This window comes from Tachysurus vachellii, chromosome 15 (assembly GCF_030014155.1).
Source record: "Tachysurus vachellii isolate PV-2020 chromosome 15, HZAU_Pvac_v1, whole genome shotgun sequence".
Taxonomy (NCBI): domain Eukaryota; kingdom Metazoa; phylum Chordata; class Actinopteri; order Siluriformes; family Bagridae; genus Tachysurus; species Tachysurus vachellii.
Genome location: NC_083474.1, coordinates 14,761,111 through 14,774,300, shown reverse-complemented (window position 1 = coordinate 14,774,300; position 13,190 = coordinate 14,761,111). Strand labels below are relative to the sequence as shown.

General features: G+C 37.6%; 2 protein-coding genes across 7 annotated transcripts in view; both read left to right on the top strand.

Moving 5' to 3' along the window:
• myo1cb (myosin Ic, paralog b) overlaps window positions 1-4,705 on the top strand; it is a 44,638-nt gene extending 39,933 nt beyond the window's left edge. For all 4 annotated transcript variants that reach the window (XM_060888081.1, XM_060888083.1, XM_060888084.1 and 1 more), the window contains exons 25-32: window positions 224-307; window positions 422-515; window positions 993-1,048; window positions 1,347-1,482; window positions 1,560-1,630; window positions 1,720-1,817; window positions 1,912-2,011; window positions 3,140-4,705. In XM_060888081.1, the coding sequence (XP_060744064.1) occupies window positions 224-307; window positions 422-515; window positions 993-1,048; window positions 1,347-1,482; window positions 1,560-1,630; window positions 1,720-1,817; window positions 1,912-2,011; window positions 3,140-3,166 (666 nt within the window). In that variant the 3' untranslated portion in view covers window positions 3,167-4,705. The remainder of the gene's footprint in view (window positions 1-223; window positions 308-421; window positions 516-992; window positions 1,049-1,346; window positions 1,483-1,559; window positions 1,631-1,719; window positions 1,818-1,911; window positions 2,012-3,139) is intronic.
• Window positions 4,706-6,220: 1,515 nt separating this feature from the next.
• On the top strand, window positions 6,221-12,608 carry si:dkey-118k5.3 (protein NLRC3). 3 transcript variants are annotated; one of them, XM_060888329.1, is made up of 9 exons: window positions 6,221-6,500; window positions 6,613-8,580; window positions 9,692-10,114; window positions 10,241-10,327; window positions 10,474-10,557; window positions 10,700-10,783; window positions 10,896-10,979; window positions 11,122-11,262; window positions 11,424-12,608. In XM_060888329.1, the coding sequence occupies exons 2-8, from the start codon at window positions 6,719-6,721 to the stop codon at window positions 11,213-11,215; spliced, it is 2,718 nt and encodes a 905-aa protein (XP_060744312.1). In that variant the 5' UTR covers window positions 6,221-6,500; window positions 6,613-6,718; the 3' UTR covers window positions 11,216-11,262; window positions 11,424-12,608. The 3 variants fall into 3 exon arrangements, with proteins under 3 accessions (XP_060744312.1, XP_060744311.1, XP_060744310.1); XM_060888328.1 differs by having other exon boundaries at window positions 6,616-8,580; window positions 11,122-12,608; XM_060888327.1 differs by having other exon boundaries at window positions 11,122-12,608.
• Window positions 12,609-13,190: the final 582 nt, after the last annotated feature.

The following is a 13,190-nucleotide window of genomic DNA, read 5'->3' as shown; positions in this document are numbered from 1 at the left end:
ATGGGGGATGCGGTAGCCTAGTGGTTAAGGTGTTGGATTACCAGTCAGAAGGTTGTGAGTTTAAATCCCAGGCCCTTCAGTCTGCCACCGCTGGGCCACTTAACCCTGACTGCTCAGTTGTATAAAATGAGATAAGGTGTAATTCGCTCTGGATAAAGGCGTCTGCTAAATGCTGGAAATGTAAATGTGACACGTGACATGAATATCTGTCGTCGTACACCAGGCATCAGAGCACCTCCGCAAGCTGTGTATGCAGAACATGGTGTGGAAGTACTGCAAGAGCATCAGCCCAGAGTGGAAGCTCCAGGTAAAGCACTGGATCTGCTGAAACATTCAAAGAGGATTTTTCAGAATTCAGCATTGGACTTAATTGAATCGTCTGCTCTAAACGTGAGCATCTTACATTTTCTTTTCATTTTAGTTGGAACAGAAGTCAGTGGCCAGCGAAATCTTTAAGGACAAGAAAGACAACTACCCTCAGAGTGTCGCCAAACTGTTTGTAGGAACAAGACTCAGTAAGTATTCACTGCGCTGATTTCTTTGTTATTAAAAATTAAAGTTCATGGCTTTCAACTGATCCCATTTGTGATTGTAAGTAAATAAGCGGTTATTATATTAGCTTGATTATTATAAATAGATGATAATGCTGGCGAATACATATCATGATTTTGTAGCAATTATTATGGCCTATGTTAACAAACTCTGAGAGCATTTTACATGTTACAAGAGTTCATTCATTCATTCATTCATTTTCTACCGCTTATCCAAACTACCTCGGGTCACGGGGAGCCTCATCGGGCATCAAGGCTGTTACAAGAGTTTTCTTGGGTTTATTAGTACATTTTATGTGAATTTCCAAAGAATAAAGGGAATTTAACATGGGCAAATTTAAGTGTGTAGCAAAATGTACAAAATCCATTAGTACTTTCATCTTTTCAAATCTTTTCTCTCTGCTATTTATAACAATGATCAACATGTGTGTGTGTGTTTAGATGGGGAGGAAATCAATCCTAAAGTGCTCCAGGTGCTGGGCAGTGAGAAGATGAAGGTATTTATTCACTGATGGTTGTGGCAGACCATGGCATCCACCTCATTATTCATCTTAATTAGTTATTTTTTTGTTCAAACATTTCACAGTTCCAACAGCCTACTATGACTGACATGCTAAACAATGCTATGACCAGAATTCTGAAACTGACTTCCACTACAAACCATTTTAGCCTTAAGAAGATAGATGATAGATATTACGTTAATCCAAATCACACAACACTTCTAATAAATATGTGTGTAACTTGTGTCAGAGTTATTTTATATATGGGGTTAATCCAGTGTGTGGCTCTTTACAGTATGCTGTTCCAGTGACTAAATACGACAGAAGAGGATACAAACCACGTTCACGGCAGCTGATACTGACTGGAAGCAGTGCGATCATTGTAGATGAGACTAAGTTGAAACAGCGCATTGATTACAGCACTCTGAAAGGTGAAGTAGCAAAGGAAATAATATATAGTAAGCGTAAATAAATAATATAAGTACTAAATGTTGACTTTCCCCTGTAGGCGTTTCAGTCAGCTCTCTCAGTGATGGTGTTTTTGTCCTCCATGTTGCCTGTGATGACAACAAACAGAAGGTGAGGTTAAAAAAAGATCAGAGAAAGGATTGTTAAAGCAGACTGGCTGGTGGATAAAATGAATATATAAACTAATATCTTGTTCATAGGGTGATGCAGTGCTACAGAGTGATCATGTGATTGAGACGTTAACCAAAGTTGCAATCTGTGCCGACAAGCTCAACAACATCAACATCAGCCAGGAAAGGTCAGCATCATGCATGTGAACATGTGAACTAATTTATGTATGAAATTAAGGAAATATTTGGATTTCTTATTTCTTTCTTTTTATACTTGAACAGCATAACATTCACAGTGTGTCAAGGAAAAGAAGGGATGATTGACTTCACGTCCGGCTCGGAGCTGCTCGTTTCCAAAGCTAAGAACGGACACCTTTCTGTGGTGAGGAGTGGTATTGCCTCATTACCCATTAGCACCTTAAAGTAATCTAGAACAAGGTGTTAACTGGTTTGCTAAATAATTCATTTGTGTTTGTCCTTAAGGATGAATAATTATGATAATAATAATGAACTGTATTAGTGTCAGATCTTTCGGTATATTTGGTCAGATCTAGCCGTAAAGCACGTATGCTAAGCTGTTAAAGAAATTCTCACCTTGCTGTAATAGACCATGGTAGATAGGGACGATTGAAGGTGACGACTTGTCTTTGTTTTGGATTAAGCTGCAGATTAGTACTGCAATAACCAAAATAAATAAAAATAACTGTTATTTAGTATAAAACAATAATTATAAAGTTTGATTAAACTTAAAATTAAAGGAGGTCACTGTATCACAGACCACACTAATAAGTGGTCATGACATTAATTTGTTCTTCTGCCAAACAACTCATAAACCACTTGTCAGGAAAAAAGTGGCGCGGAAAATCATGCTTTATATTTGATACATGGCTGGTGAGTTTTGAGCGAGACAGCATGTACAGCTACAGCTCACTCACTCCATTCATTCGTTTATTCTTTCATTCATTCTTTAGGCAAATTTGTTCCATCTCACTACCAATGGACTTGGTTGTTTTTAAAACCCACACACAGCTTTCCTACATTGTTTCTACTCTTTCCTCTCGAGACTCTCCACACTTCAGATATATGCATGAGGTCATGTGGTACATCTCTCATTGGTCAAAGTGAATAAGACATAATAGTGCTGCTCTGTTTTGTGCAGTTTGAGCAACTGCAAATACTGTAGAATCAACTTATTTTATATTCAGTTCCATGAATACTAAAGAATAACTTTAATAACATGACTCTTAATGCAACCTTAATTTGTTATTGTATATTTGACAGGCTTGTCTACAGTTATACAAATCACTGAGAATTTGACAATGCAAAATTAATGGTATATTTTCAATTCAGTCCTGAACTGTGGTAATAGAAGCTGATTTTTGGAAGCTGTTTTTTAATTATACGAGAAAAGCCTTGTGATTAACCAGCAAACCAACAGCCTGATGTACGTATAAACAGCTGAACATCTTTCTCAGTTAAATACAATCCAGTGTGTCTTGATATTTTGCAGACTGCCCCTCGGCTCAATTCAAGATGATGTCTACATTCTAAACCGGTGACCTGTCAAACCAGACGCAGACAGAGCTCCACTCAGCCATTGAGATGCCAGCCAGCCACACCAAAGGCTTCGCTTCCACTTGTGACCTTCCAGCAAACTAATCAATATTTATATTTCTGTGTTTGAGAATTTAATGTTGCTGTTGTTTTATGATTTTATATTTGAAAGCCAAGAAATAACAATATATCAGTGCATATTTCTTGCACTGTTTATCTATCTTGCTTAATTTGGGGAACAATAATTTGATGTCTGGGAAGCTTCTGCCTCATGTAAAGATAAATCAGGGTTAGCAGTAAGAACTTTTTGATTGCTCACTTTATCCAGGGACTCAGAAAGCAGAATTATACTCTTGCATATTATTTGCAGCAGTGAGAGAACATTACTTAATGTTTCACTTGAAAGTTTAAATTATTCCTACCTAGAACCTGTCTTATATTAAAGCTATACCAAATACTTTCACACGCATAAGCCAAATGATCGTGAATGGTATATTGTGGGGAAAATAGTAAGGAGGCTGAAATATTTTGTTGAAAGTTGAAAGTGTTATCTTCTGGATGTATGAAGAAAGGAGGGATTATCTTAGTATGTTCACAATGCATGTTAACCTTTACCATGATGGTAATGGAAAGCTGAGTAGATTTTATTCAAGTCAAGTTAAACTGATGTTTTGGAATATGCTTGAATATATTTGACTCCATTATACCAAATCTTTTAGTCACACATTAATAGCTTTTCCCTTTACTGATGTTTATGTAAGTTTTTCTTTATGATCATCACTTAAAAGAAAATTATTTAGAGGTTTGATATGAGCAATTTCATTTGCTCTTTATTGCAATATTACAGTCGTAAACAGTCGTCTTTCGCTTTATACACTGGATACATAGTAATGTCGTTTTCTAATCCACATGCTACTTAGGCTAAATATAAGCAACTTTTAGCTTGTGAAGAAGAAAATTATAGAGAAGTATCCACATAAAAAGGGGTTTGTGTACTGTATGGAAGCGCTGCTTTTGTGCATAATAACTATAGAATTTCAGGAACAAGAGTGTACATTAGCACGATGCAGACATGCACTTCATAGGAAACCACGCACCTTTGCACTGTGTATACAGTATAATCTTTAGTCTTGCCTTTTAAAATATTGATGGTTAAAGGGTTACTTTAGAAAGTGGAGCAAGTGCCTATATCACAATTATTCTCACAGTAAACTTTAAGCTTTTAAGATGACACTATTAAAACGCAGCTGTAAAAAGCTATTCTAAGTGCCACATGTAACATAGAACAAATATATAAAACTATATTTTTATGGTTATAAAATGTTCCCAACGCTGTCCTTGGAAAAGCTTTGATTAATGTTTTCTTACTGCACCTGTAGACAAGCTTAATTGACACTTGTGATTTTGTTTTATACTATTTGTGTAATTTAAGAAACTTCAAAATGTGTTTTTTGGATGCAAACTGACAATATATCTTCGCATAATAAAGCTGATTTCATAAATAAAGCTTTTGTCACTCCTCCGTCTCTGTCCACTGATTCATTGTTCTATGAGACATATAAAGGTCAGTATACAGTCAGGTCCGTAAATATTTACCCATCGACAAAGTTATTGTTGTAGCTGTCTATCAAGGTATATAGGAAATAAACTAATGTAAAGACTTTGAGCGTGTTTCATCAAATTGGGTGAAGAGTTTAGGAATTGCAGCAATTTTTTTTATATTTTGTACTGTTTACTGTAAAAACACAGTGGGCAAGTCTCACTGAAAGCAGACAGCTGAAATTGTAAACATTTTCAGCTTTTATAATCTTCAGCTGTCCCTATGAACCTGTACTCACTGTAGGTGCAGATTCAGCTGATGTCTGCTTCTGTTGTAGCTCCTGCCTGGTGGTTTGATATGTTGTGTGTTCTGATATGCTTTTCTGCTCACTACACTTTTAATAAGCTGTTATTTGAGTTAGAAGGTCATTGTAAAGCCATAACTTTATTCAGAAATGAAATAATATCTGAATCTCTGTAATCTGATCACTAGTTCAGGAGTCTGTGACTGTTCTTCTTACCCAAGGGCTAATTAAGTAATTAATTAAAGTAATGCAAATTATTTTTTTCCTCCAATTTCTTTTATTTATCTCTGAACAACTGGCTTAGACTGAATGGTATATTTTGGTGCATGGAGTCCTGAAGGTACTTATGTCGTCACTCTACTGTCTCTACTAGGGAAACCTTTTTGTATGCTGGGCTGTGTGGGACATTATTCAAGTTTTTTCTCACACACATGAAATATACTGTACATACACTTTATTTATTTATATATATACACACCTGCACATTCATGCAGTCATCCAATCAGTCAATTATGTGTCAGCAGCACAATGTCATGGAACATGCAAGATAAAAAAAATGTAGTTAATGTTTACATCAAACATCATAATTGGTGACTTTGGTTGTGGCATGAATATTGGAGCCATTTAGATTTCTGCAGTAAAAAAAAAAAACAGCTTGTTGATGAGAAAGGACAGAACAGAACGGGTTGAGCTGATAAAAAGTCTACACTGATTCACATAAACACTCATTAAGCGTAACAGTTAACACAACACTTCAAACCATGAGGTTCGACGCTATGCTTTCTATAGAGTTACTGTATAGAGTTACTGATGATTTCTCATCAGCGAAGCGTTTCCATCCACAGAATTGTTCACTCCATTTCTTTGTGTGGGAAAATCTCAGATAAATACACAAACCAGCTCATCTGGCTATGGTGAAAGTTCTGTTTTTTAACCCTATTGATAACCTTCAATAAAGTTCTTGTAATAGAATTGTATCCATTTGTCAATGCATGTCTCACATGTGTGTATGAAAGTATGCTAATTTCATTCTTTACAATGAGGCCATTCTACTCTGTCTGTGTTTATGTGTTTATTTTCACTACTCCTTATGCATGTCAATCTATTTGTAGAATTTAATCATGAATATAAAATTACGTACCACCCCATCCTGCATAATTGTTGTTTTTTTTTTGAAGGGGTGGAGCCATAGATCAAGTCCAAAATAACTCTAATACGCTTCGTTTCAGCTGATATACTTGACTACAGACCTGTAAATTTCGACTGTAACTATGCATATGTACAAGATACAATGTTTTTATTTTGTAATGGTGGTCATATTAAGTGAGTCTACAGGCTGACTACGTGTGAGAGTTAATGCGCTTTAACGTGGGGAAAAACCCAGCAGTTTCGGTTTTGAGTGACTCCATGGTTTGTCCTCCTGTTGGGACTGAAGTGTATATGGATAAATGGATGGAAATCCTCTTGCTGGAAGTAGGTTTGATCAATTTAATCTTTATTGGTTGTAGTATAGCTACAGTGTCGCACTTCTCAGTGATTTCAGCCTTTATCCAGGAGCTGAGATGTTTCTGCTTTTGTGTTTCAGCAGCACTTTCCCAGAAGTAGCCAACTTCTAGGAAGAGCAATAGTTTTTCATTGACAGCAGAAGAGAGAGAGAGTTGACGTGTTTACAGTCTCTCGTAACAAAGCTGATGGCTGTTGAATCATGCAGTGTGCAAATACAAAAGCGCCGTGTGGAGCTGGTGGAGAACTGGAGCAAACACTTGAACCCCCTTCTGGATCACCTTCTGGAAATGGGGGCTGTGACCAAGGAGGATGTGGGCTTTATAAAAGGTGGTGGGATGTTAGGTGAACGAGACTGTATGAGGACACTGCTGGATGTCCTGCAGGGACGAGGAGAGGAACCGTGCCAAGCTTTTCTGTTCCTGTTGTCTAACTTTTCTAATTTCACCAGAAGCACAAACCTGAGTGTGAAAGAGCCTGTGAGTGACCATCTCCAACGACACAAAGATATCTTGGCCAAGCAACACACACCAGGGAATTATCTGGGATCGACATCCGGACTTCCCAAGGCGGACTGGTTCACCGACATTACATTTTCTAAGGACGCAGGACGACAAGTGCCTGTTCATTTCCAGCACGAGACATCAGTTGTCGGGGACGCCTTTAGGGCAGGGAGGGCCGAGGCAAGAGGACATGGGGAGACTTGTTCTTTTAAAGACATCTATCAGAGCCTGCTCTCTGACTCCGGGAATGGTGTGGCCTTGTTGTCGGGGGTGGCAGGAAGTGGCAAAACCACTGTGATTAAACGGTTAGTTCAGGAATGGGCTGTAGATGCAGACCTACAAAAGATAATCTTGCCTCTGTCTTTTCGTGAACTGAGCCTAATTACTGAACCCCTGAGCCTCCAGGTTTTGCTGTCTGATCATTACAGTCATCTCAAACCTATTTTGCCAGAATTAATGACTTCCAACCAAGTCCAGCTTCTGCTTATTCTGGATGGGCTTGACGAGTTCTGTTTCCCCTTGGACTTTGAACGCACTCCTAAATGTTCAGACCCTGAGCGGGAGCTATCCGTAGGCGCCATGGTAGTGAATCTAATAAAAAAGATCCTCTTGCCAGATATCGCTATTCTCCTCACTTCTCGTCTTCACGCTGTCACAAAAGTCCCACAGCTGCTTGTAAACCAGTTCTACAATGTTTTGGGCTTCTCACCAGGCCAACAACGGCAGTACTTTGAGAAAAGCTGTACCTCCAGCAAGACTGCTGATACTGTGTGGGCATTTGTATCTTCTCACAAACCCTTACAGCTCATGTGTCACATCCCTGCCTTCTGCTGGATTGTGTCTACTGCCTTGCACAATGGCAATTCCTTCCTCATTTCTGACACCGTAACACCAAGTGGTGAGTCACAAACAACTGAAAAAGTAATAGAAGACCAGTGTCAGACCTCATCTGAACCTAACACAGCGATAAACAACTGCCATATCATTGGCACCAGACCAGTTACAATCACTGAGATCTACTGCTGCTTTTTTAAAACCATACTCCTCTTCCATGTTGGTGGGTGTGTAGAGGGCTTGCATCTCAACAGGCTTCATGATGCCCCTCGTCTCCTAAAGGAGACAAAAGCAAAGCTTAGATGTTTGGGCGCTCTGGCCTTCAAAGGCCTGCTGGAGAGGCGATTTGTTTTCGACTCCTCTGACCTGGCCTCTTTCTCTCTAGACTGCAGTGAGCTCCTGCGTGCCTTCCTAATGGAAATCCTTAAAGAGGACAGATCTTCTCTAACATATGAGAAGCATTTTCAGTTTATTCATACCAGCATCCAAGAGTTCCTAGCTGCACTTTATTATGTTCTGGAGTCTTTGTCAGGTTCGGACCCGTTCACAGGACTTAAGCGGAACATGGGCCTCCTTGCTCCAGCAATGCACTCGCACTTAATGTCTATTATTAGTAAATTACGTCAACCACAACATCTCTTGCGTAGACGTATTAAAAAAGCTCTCCACTGGGGAGAACGCCATCAGTCTGGACACCTGGACCTCTTCTGCAGGTGTAGTGCTTAGTAGACCTTTCTTTTTCTATGCAAGTGTATTACTAATATAATATTAACTTATTAATATTCCAGTGTAATTTAAATTGCTTTCTCAAACTCCCATTAACAATCTAACACTGAATCTCATTTATTAAGACTGGATACAAATCAATTTATTTGGAAGTCATTGGCAGGAGTTTTTACCTAAGAAAAGTTTTATAAAAGTAATGTGAGCTTTGATTTACAGGCTTCAGATTGTAGAATCCTGCAATTTAATATAGAGAATGTGTATAGATTATTCAAGATTAAATAAATCATTTGATTTCAATTGTACACACAAATGTAATGAACATTTCATATTAATGACTTGAAGGAAGCATAGCTAGAAAATTAGGACAAAAGAAATGGCACCCTATACAAGGAGTAACAGTAATCTGTGTCTCCTAAAAAGGAAAATTGATGTTACCAAAACATTTGTTACCAAAAATTTGGTGTTAATTGGTGTTAAAAAATTATATACCCTACATAAGAATACGACTGCACAAAAGTCCCACAGCAAAAAAGCTCAGCCTGAAATACTTAATGAATATTATTTCTATCACAACTACAAAATTCAATATAAAATGAACTTACACACTGATCTGTATATACACAGATCTGCACAGATTTTGTTAAGACATCAGAAAAAAGATTTGGAAATGTAATATTAAGTGAAACAGAGGAAAGAGAAGAAAATAGCAGAATTAGGACACAAGTCTTCTTTTGGGGTGACTTGAATCTTCAGCAACTGCAACTCGCTAGTAAAGGAGAGAAAGATTTTTGGAGCAGGTTGGAGTTTGCTGTTTTGAAAACCAAAATTTAAACAAATTTAGTCCCTACCTTCAGTCATTTTTTTAAAGTCACGTCTGCCTCCTAAATGTCCTGAATGTCAGTACAAGAGAGCACTGAACCTTCTTATATACTTCTGTATACCTGTGTAGGCTTAGGTCTAATATTCTCTATATCAAAATATATTCTCTCATGAAAACATTTATCACACTTCCCATTTTCATTGCTTTTATTCAACATTATTTAGCTGACACTTTTATTATAATAATGACAGTGTAATTATTCTTTCCTGTTTATACAGATTTGTATCTGGCTTGCTAGTCCCCAAGACCCGTTTCATCTTGAATGGCCTTTTCCGTGATGAACCACGGACATATTTGACCTCGTGTGTGCCCTTGCCTCATGCTTCTCCACCGTTTGTGCTGCAGTTGCTCCACTCACAGCTCCACAGTCCTACTCTGAGTCCTGAAAGACAGCTGAATGTGTGCCACTGCCTTTATGAGGCTCAGGACCCTGGGCTGCCACAGCGACTGCAGGCCTGGCTAAAACTGCTCTCTCGGGAGGGTATGGGTCACTGTAATTTGACTAACAGGGACTGGAGTGAGCTAGCTTTTCTCCTGCAGCTAAGTCCGGACCTGCAGTCGCTAAATTTGGAAGCACAAGGGCTTGATGCTGAGGGACTACGCAGACTCCTTCCTGTGCTTCCCCTATTCTCCACCCTCAGGTAGCTCCGTGGAGCATCTTTTGATGATCGGTTACATAACAATGATGTGTTGAGGAACTACTGAGCTACTAGCACCTAATGAACTTACTTTATTCATTGTTATTAATATGAATTAATTTCCCAAAGGCTTGCACAGAATCCTCTGGGTCCAGAGGGGGCAGAAGTGTTGTCTCTTGCTCTACAGAGTCCTGACTGTCATATTGAGAGACTGTGGTAAGTTAAGATTGATAAATAAGTCTGTTTTCTATGAACATACCCAGTTCACTGTGGCACTGTGACTGTGTGTGTGTGTGTGTGTGTGTGTGTGTGTGTGTGTGTGTGTGTGTGTGTGTGTGTGTGTGTGTGTGTGTGTGTCTTAGGGTGGTAGCGACGGGTTTGGGCTGTGAGGGAGTCAAGGTCTTAGCAGAGGGACTTAAAAAGAACCACACAGTGTTTGACCTCAGGTAAAGGAGGATGTTTGAGTTTCCAGTGGTTCGATGAGTTTATGTTTAAATTGACATTAATATGCATCCTTCAGATGAAATGCTTATGACACAGTGATGACTTGTCCTTTTATAATATTGACTTTGTTTTATTTTTGGGCAGAATGGCAATTAATAATATTGGTGACATTGGAGCTGCTGCTCTTGCTGAATTATTGAAGACTAATCATACTCTAAAAGACATTAGGTAAGAAATATATTTCTTTATATATTTAATATATATCTAGTGTGCTTTTATTACTCTTTAATATTGTTGTTCTTGTTATGTGCTTCTTATTTGTTGTTTGTATAATTTCCAGACTTAGGGACAATTTAGTGTCAGATAAAGGAGCAGAACTCCTTAAGGAAGCCCTTATGGAAAACACCACCTTAGAGTTCCTATGGTAACTGAATCACTTCACTATGTAATAATAATAATAATAATAATAATAATAATAATAATAATAATAAACACTAACCAATCTCCTGCTCAGATGTGTTCTACAGAATGAATGAGATTTCAAAATGCACTGTTTTACCTTTTAGGTTGTTTGACAACAAATTATCTAAGGAAGGTGTTCGGCAGCTGAAGGAATTTTCAAAGAATCGACCCAACGTTGACATAAAGGTCTGCTTCTGATCCCCAAATAGGCATAAATTAAAGACATGCTACAGTATTTTTAAAAGGTAATAAAACTCAGGATACTTTTAGTTTGCTCTTATCTAGGATTGCATTACAGCAGCCTGAATCTGCATGGACATGGGTTATAAAGATTCTGGCTGTGTTGTACAGGGATGTGGTACAATGTGAAAAGAAATGCTCAGTTAATGTACTGTACATTGGACAGTGTTGCTCTCCACTTCATCACAAAACTTCTTGGAAATGCTGACGTGTGACTGGAGCCTGCCCATTATGTTTCTGGAACCATTTATTGAAGATACATGACTTGTATCTTCAACACTGATGGTGTTGATGAACTTGTTGATAAACACCACTTGACCAGTGGTTAAATTTATACACTGTGCCTTCTACACCACATGGTCAGTAGGTGCTGTGAACTTTACTGTGTACCAGTAAGAATGTTTCAAACTTCTCCTCCTTGAACAAGGATTGGATTTTCTGCCAAATAATCTTTTTCACTTTTTCAGCAGTTGAGCTTTGACCTCATAGTAAGCATCATGCCATGTTAAATGTCACTCAGGTTATTTTATAAGGCTTAATTGAAAACCAAGAGATGCTAAAAAAAATGCTATGTTCAGTGTACAACAGTGTGAGTTGTACCAGTGTCAGTATAAGGTATTGTGTTACATTGTAGTAGAAGTTTACTTTATATTGTAAATAATTAGTTTCCATAAAAATGTAAGTGATTTTAATGTATTTCATAATAGCCAAGCCCTCTTGCCCAAACCTTAATTATTCATCCAAGTTAGATTATTCAGTTCATCCATTTATCTGCAGTTGTAGTGGATCCAGAACCTCTGCCAGAAACTCTTGGCATGAGATGTCAGTCCATCAAAGTGGATCACAATACTATTGATAATGTGACAATAATTAAATCCCAGTGTTAAAACACAGTATGCATGCACTAACCAGACCAAAAATCTGAAAAGTCAGCCTGCAGAAACGCCTTGTTGAAGCGCTTTGGTCTGACACGTGACCCCTACTTTCACAATTATGTGTTTTTTTCATTACTATTACAAAACAGACACATGGATGTTTTTAGGTCATTGTTCAGTTGGTGTGGTTGCATATATTAAATGCAAGGGAAGGAAAAAAAATCTGAAAACTGGTTTGTCGTTCCAATATTAACGTCAGTAAGACGGAACGACTAGTTAGGAAACTTGCTTCCTTTACATGCTCATTTAATCAGACAGTTCGGAACAAAGAAAAAGAGTTTTACCAAAAACAGTTTTAAAACAGTTTTCTTTTTTAAGTGTTTACAATGGATTTTGCCTGCTACAGTAAAACTCTAACATATTTATTTATTGATTTTTTTTGTATAAAATTAAAATGAGTTTCTTTCTCAGCACCACTCTATGCAGTCGTTTAATGGGATTAGTGTGTTTGTGTCTCTATGTACTGTAATCTCTGTAGTGCCTGGTTTCTTCACATCCAACATCTCCATAAACACAAACGCGGCAAAATGATTCTCAATTTTAATGGGAGGTTCTGTCAAAAATGTAGATAAACAACTACACCATATTTTCTTTTAAACCAAAGAAGTTTGAGTTACATCATAAATGTACAAAAGTTAATTTTTTTACAGTATATATGTAAATGAGACAAACTCAACACATGTAAGATATTTAATAAGCATTATAATCACTGAACATTACATTTGCTTCTGGAACTTGTTAATGTATGATTTATCTTACATTAACAAGTTTTTATAACTGATAATTGTATGCAGTAGGGCAGAGGTATTCAACTAAAATTTAAAGAGGTCCAGTAAGAGAAAATATCTTGAAACAAAGGTCCGGAAGATCATAATGTCTAACTAGTTAGTGTGATATATATTTAAGTAGCCTAGTAGTTGTATCAACATCTGCAAGCAATCAATACCTGACTGTCAAATCAAATAAATTCAGTACAATTCAAAAACTTCTTGTGATGT

Excerpts from the sequence above, each read along its gene's own strand:
- si:dkey-118k5.3 (XM_060888328.1), top strand. The coding sequence starts at position 6,719 with ATGGCTGTTGAATCATGCAGTGTGCAAATACAAAAGCGCCGTGTGGAG. Across the intron at positions 10,328-10,473 it reads TGTCATATTGAGAGACTGTG|GGTGGTAGCGACGGGTTTGG; the intron begins GTAAGTTAAGAT and ends TGTGTGTCTTAG. Across the intron at positions 10,980-11,121 it reads ACCACCTTAGAGTTCCTATG|GTTGTTTGACAACAAATTAT; the intron begins GTAACTGAATCA and ends TTTACCTTTTAG.